Consider the following 6,715-nt stretch of genomic DNA (forward strand, 5'->3'; position numbering starts at 1 on the left):
TGTCCATCCAAAACGAACTTTGTACTTTGCTATGAAGTTCCACCAGGAATGAGTTTTCATGCAAAAACTGTCTATTTCAACTAACTTTGTCCATCCAAAACGAACTTTGTACTTTGCTATGAAGTTCCACCAAAATGAGTTTTCATGCAAAACTGTCTATTTCAACTAAATTGATCCATCCAAAACGAACTTTGTACTTTGCTATGAAGTTCCACCAGGAATGAGTTTTCATGCAAAAACTGTCTATTTCAACTAACTTTGTCCATCCAAAACGAACTTTGTACTTTGCTATGAAGTTCCACCAGGAATGAGTTGTCATGCAAAAACTGTCTATTTCAACTAACTTTGTCCATCCAAAACGAACTTTGTACTTTGCTATGAAGTTCCACCAGGAATGAGTTTTCATGCAAAAACTGTCTATTTCAACTAACTTTGTCCATCCAAAACGAACTTTGTACTTTGCTATGAAGTTCCACCAAAATGAGTTTTCATGCAAAAACTGTCTTGTTAACGAAAATTGTAGGCGAGAATTAAATTGGCGTTCGATTTGGTTTAGTTCTAAAGCAATACTAATCTATATTTCTCTTAATCGCTATTCTTAATTCTATTCCCATTCGGGTTCGCTCGTGAGCGCCGTTTACATATTCCGCTTGGCCACTTCAGGCCGATCCTATCTCAATCCTTAACATTTCGCCCCCCGTGGAAAGGTCTCTAACTTTCTACTCCTTTTTTTCAAATTCACCCTTGCCTTGCCCCGGTAATATGCAAAGTTTCGAAATTGCACGTCGATACACTCCGTCTTTTGTCTTAACCTGAACGACCCGCACGTTATTATCTTGGCCCTTGTATATTTGAGTAATCCTGCCAATGGCCCATTTAAGCGGAGGTAAATTATCTTCTTTCACGAGAACCATTGTTCCTTCCTCTATGTTGTCTCGTTTGCCCCTCCATTTCGTTCGCGGTTGTAGTCCCGACAAGTAATCGGTTTGCCACTGTTTCCATACGCGACGCAGGAACTCTTGATTCTTTTGCCATCGGTCCAATTTATTAATGTTGATGTCTGCATACGATGGTTCTAAAATGGACACCAAACTACGATTAATAAGGAAATGCCCAGGGGTAAGTACCTCTAAATCCTCGGGGTCGGATGACATTGGGCTGAGTGGTCGTGAGTTTAAGCAGGCTTCGATCTGGATGATGAGCGTCTCGAGGTCTTCTTTTAACAGGATTGTTGTGCCAATTGTTGCTTTTAAATGTTTTTTGAAACTTTTGACTGCCGCTTCCCATAAACCTCCAAAGTTCGGTGCGCGTGGAGGAATAAACTTAAAGTCGATCCCTTCGTTGAGGCAATGGGCTGTTACAGCATGATTTGCTTGCTGCATTTTGAAAAGATCAGCTAACTCCTTCAAACCTCGTTCAGCTCCACGAAAATTTTTGGCATTATCACAGGAGATCGTTCTGGGTTTCCCGCGCCTTGCTACAAAACGCTTCAGTGCAGCAATGAACGCCTGGGTTGACAAATCTGCTACTAGTTCCAAGTGTACTGCCTTTGTCACCAGACAGATGAACACTGCGACGAAACATTTTAAAGGTGTGGCTTTCCTTGGTGCTAGTCGATACCATAGCGGTCCACACAGATCAATTCCGGTGTTAGCGAATGTCGCTGTCGGAGTGACTCTTTCTAACGGCAAATCACCCATTATCTGCTCCATCGTTGTAGGTTTGCTGCGATAGCATTTCACACAATCATGTACCACCCTCCGCGCTAGATTGCGCACTCGCAAAGGCCAATATTTTTCCCGAACAGTAGCTATTAGTAGTTGCGGGCCTGCGTGCAAGAGTTGTTGATGGTAAGATTGCATAATGAGGATAGTTAAAGGATGCTTTGAGTCCAGTATTATCGGATGTTTGCGTGTTTCTGATACTGGAGCGTTTCTTAGTCTACCACCGATAAGTAATATACCATCTCGCAATAAGGGAGCAAGTGCTTTTAAGCTAGACTTATGCTTCACTTGTCCGTCTCGTCTGATGTTAGCGATATCTTCTGCAAAGGTTTCGGCTTGTGACATTCGAATGAGTGTGATTTCGGCTTGCTGTAGTTCGTGGCTTGACAGTACTCCCTTTCGACGCTGGGTTTGATTTACACGTTGGCTATTGTACCGAAATCTAAGGATATATGCCACCAATCTCCTTAACGCTGGATACGATGATCGTAGGTGGAAAATGGGATTCGCCACACTATTGCTAATAGTCATCGCTACAGACCGTTCTTCCAGCTCTTCGGCAGAAAACACAGCATTTGGTAAATTCGTATGATCCATCCAGTTGATTGGTTGACTTAGCCATTTAGGTCCATGCCACCAGGTTTCATTACACTTCAATAGGCTAGGTCTCATTCCTCGGGATATTATGTCTGCTGGATTGTCTTCACCCGATACATGGTACCAACAACTCTTGTCTGTTATGTGCTGAATCTCCGATATTCGATTAGCGACGAACGGCTTGCATCGAGAAGGATGTCCAGCTATCCAATGCAACACTATCGTTGAATCAACCCAAAAAATGCTTTTAATGTCGCGTTTTAAGCTGCTCTGTACTTTCTGCCACAAATGACACAATAATAACGCGCCCGACAATTCGAGTCTTGGAAGAGTAACTCTTTTCTGCTTTTTTCCATTTTCAATGGGTGCTACCTTGGACTTTGCACATAACAGTTCTACATTTATGCTACCATTTTCCGATGTAGTTCGCACATAGATGCAGGCACCATACGCCTTTTCTGACGCATCACTAAAGCCGTGTAGTTCAATACTTTCCGCATTTTCCGCCATCACTCGACGTGGGACCTTGATATCTGCTACATGACTAATGTCTTGCTTAAAAAGTCGCCACCGTTGTCGCAATTCTTCTTCAAGCGGTTGATCCCAATCAATCTTTTTCTCCCACAGTTCTTGCAGGAAACATTTTGCGAGCACAATGACTGGCCCGATTAGTCCCAATGGATCATACAAGCGCGCAGCCTCGGAGACAACACTGCGTTTAGAAATTTGTTGGTCACAATTCCATTTGGGTACGTTGAAACCCAGGCTATCTTCTGCTGGGGACCATTTTAAGCCAAGGGCTTTAATCGACTTGTTCGGATCTATCAAAAGCTCCGAACCCATCTCGCGAAGCTGGGCTGGAAGCGTATTCAAAATCTGCTTTGAATTGGAAGCCCACTTCCTAAGAGGAAAACCAGCAGACTGCAACAACTCGCACATCTCGTTACATAATTGTTTTCCATCTTCCACCGTGTCTGCACCACTAATCATGTCGTCCATGTAGAAGTCTGTCGATAAGATTTGTGAAGCAACAGGATGCGATACCTTCGCCTCTTTCGACAGCGTTTGAAGACACTTGGTGGCCAAGTATGGAGCTGATGATGTTCCATATGTAATCGTTTTCAGTTGATACGAGCGAATTCCACCATATTCTGTATCTTGCCAAATAATACGTTGTAACGGACGGTCTGCTTCTGCTATCCATACTTGCCGATACATCTTTTCGATGTCCGCCGTCAGCGCATATTTTGGCAAACGAAAGCGCATTATGATGCTCAATAGGTCTTCTTGGATTACAGGACCGACTAATAAGGCATCATTTAAGGATACTCCGGACTCGCTAGAACAAGAGGCATCGAAAACCACTCGTAATTTCGTTGTAAGACTATCCGGTCGCACGATGCAGTGATGCGGCATGTAATAGGTAATCGATTCATCTTCAGGATCAGGATTGACTTCTACCATGTGACCTAATCGCAGATATTCATTCAAAAACTCCTGATATTGCGCCTTTAATTCAGGGTTGGCATTAAGCCGACGGCTCAACGATTGGAGTCGTCGTTTAGCTATGTTGTAAGATGAGCCTAACATCTTGATCTTAACAGGATCCTTTGGAAGTGCCACTATGTATCTTCCATCTGGCCCTCTAGTAGTAGTGCATTCGAATATTTCTTCACATTTCGATTCTTCTGGTGATAAAGTACTCGATGTGTGACATGACTCAATTTCCCAAAACTTAGTCAGTTGTTCATCTAACGCTGGTCCGCTACAGGTAAGGTTCACTACATGTGGTTGTTGACTCTGAAGTCCCGATGTCCTTCCCGAAACAATCCAACCCAGTTGGGTCTCCTGCAGCAGTAAATTGTCACACTGCGATCGAAGTCTCAATACTCCATCCATCAGTATGTCATTGTACACCTCTCTGCCAAGAAGCATATCGATGTTACCAACTTCACCACAAGTCGGGTCGGCTAGCCTAATGTTTTTCGGTATTTTCCAAAGTTGCTGATCCACTTTAGCTGGCGGAAGATTCCACATGATTTCCGTCAGAACGTGCAACCTTAAAGGATAACGAACATTAGTAACTTGTGAACCAATTACTACGTTTACCGAATGTGATGAGGTTTGGTTGCCTCTGCCCACAGCTCCAATTGTTAGATGATCTCGTTGTCTGGGTGCTCGTAGTCGTTGTACTAATCGTTCGGTGATGAGATTTATCTGCGCCCCACCATCCAGTAGAGCTCGTGCAATCGTCTGGGTTCCATTTGCTGCACAAACTGTAACTAGGACTGTCGGAAGTAAGACAGTGGTGGTGGTTAACGGTGCAGCTTGCGAACCAGCTGGCGTTAGCATCACTGCCTGGGTTTCTCTATCTCGATTCGACTCGGATGGTTGCGCAGGATCTCCATCAGCAGCTGTTCCCGCAGTACTCGCATAGGGTTTGGATTGTACGGGCGACCTGTGCAGCATAGTATGATGCTTTAACTTGCATACTCGACACGTACTCGATGTACACTCCTTAACGCGATGATCAGCTGCCAAACAATTGATACAAATCCCCTTTTCCTTGACGATGTTGTACCGTTCCATAACCGAAAGATTTCGAAAAGTCTGACACTTAAACGCTGAGTGGTAATCTTTAGCACAAAAAATACATTTTTCCTCCAGGTGATCGACCTTCATGGTTGCACATGCCTGCTTCAGCTTTTGCCTTCCGTGATGGATGTGGGTGTTCGATAAAGCCGGTTCCTTACTCTGAGGCAATGCTTGTAATACTACCACATGCTGCTTCAAAAATTGCACTAGTTCAGTGTATTCGGCCACTTCTACGCTTCGGTGATGTATCTCCCACTGCTTTCGAGTATTCCCGTCCAATCTATCGCACAACATGTGTGCTAACAGTACACTCCAGCCATTTGTATCGACACCAACCTTTTCGACCATTTTGATGGCTCGCTCGAAGCCATCAAGCAAATTGGTGAGTGACTCGAAGCTTTCACGTTTTGCCAAGGGAATTGAGAAGAGTTCCTCCAGATAACGTCGCACCAACACTTTCTTATTCTCGTATCTACTCTTAAGTAGTTCCCATGCGAGGTTATAATTGGCTGCTGTGGTTTCCACTGCCTCGATCACTTGAGCGGCCTCCTTAGACACCACGCGTTTCAGGTAAATGAGTTTATCTACGTCGGATAAACTTGGATGCTGGTCGATCATGCTACTGAATGCGTCACGGAAAGTCGGCCAAGTTTCCAACGTGCCTTCGAACTTAGGCAACGGAATTTCTGGTAAACGCACTTTCGATTTGGGGTTTGACACATCTGGCACATGCGTAACGCTAGCCGACGCACACAAAGCCGCTTCGCGCCGTTTTAACACTACAGATAACTCGAAGCGTCGTTGCTCAAACTCTGCGTACTGTCTCTCTTCCTCCTCTGTCTGGGCAGAATTGCTGGTTTCCATGACCGCCGTGTATTTTCTCTCAAAGGAGGACGCGATGGATTTTAACTGTTCCGTACACTCTTTTAAATATGATACATCAGCATCAGGAGTTGAATCCAACACCGCTTTCAACGATTCCATTCTGCGTATTATGTGAGCGTGATAACGCTCGATTGTACCCGCCATCGAGGTTTGCGTTTCGATCGGACTCGACGTAGCTTGCACTTGCGAAAACGTTGTTTCTTCCGTATTAGACATTACTTTTATCGACTACACAACTGCTTAGACCGATTGCCAATTTATCAGAAACTAATGGTATCCGGCTCGAAGGACCAAATTTTATGTTAACGAAAATTGTAGGCGAGAATTAAATTGGCGTTCGATTTGGTTTAGTTCTAAAGCAATACTAATCTATATTTCTCTTAATCGCTATTCTTAATTCTATTCCCATTCGGGTTCGCTCGTGAGCGCCGTTTACATATTCCGCTTGGCCACTTCAGGCCGATCCTATCTCAATCCTTAACATGTCTATTTCAACTAAATTGATCCATCCAAAACGAACTTTGTACTTTGCTATGAAGTTCCACCAGGAATGAGTTTTCATGCAAAAACTGTCTATTTCAACTAACTTTGTCCATCCAAAACGAACTTTGTACTTTGCTATGAAGTTCCACCAGGAATGAGTTTTCATGCAAAAACTGTCTATTTCAACTAACTTTGTCCATCCAAAACGAACTTTGTACTTTGCTATGAAGTTCCACCAAAATGAGTTTTCATGCAAAACTGTCTATTTCAACTAAATTGATCCATCCAAAACGAACTTTGTACTTTGCTATGAAGTTCCACCAGGAATGAGTTTTCATGCAAAAACTGTCTATTTCAACTAACTTTGTCCATCCAAAACGAACTTTGTACTTTGCTATGAAGTTCCACCAGGAATGAGTTTTCATGCAAAA

At 43.6% G+C, this 6,715-nt stretch overlaps 1 protein-coding gene across 1 annotated transcript; it reads right to left on the reverse strand.

Moving 5' to 3' along the window:
* Window positions 1-4,975: 4,975 nt before the first annotated feature.
* On the reverse strand, window positions 4,976-6,017 carry LOC128309291 (uncharacterized; the record flags this gene model as incomplete). Its single annotated transcript, XM_053045648.1, has 1 exon — window positions 4,976-6,017. A coding segment is annotated over exon 1 (1,042 nt), but the record flags the coding sequence as incomplete, so codon positions are not given.
* Between the last annotated feature and the right edge of the window lie 698 nt (window positions 6,018-6,715).

The sequence above is a fragment of the Anopheles moucheti genome, unplaced genomic scaffold, assembly GCF_943734755.1.
Source record: "Anopheles moucheti unplaced genomic scaffold, idAnoMoucSN_F20_07 putative_Y_21, whole genome shotgun sequence".
Classification (NCBI taxonomy): Eukaryota; Metazoa; Arthropoda; class Insecta; order Diptera; family Culicidae; genus Anopheles; species Anopheles moucheti.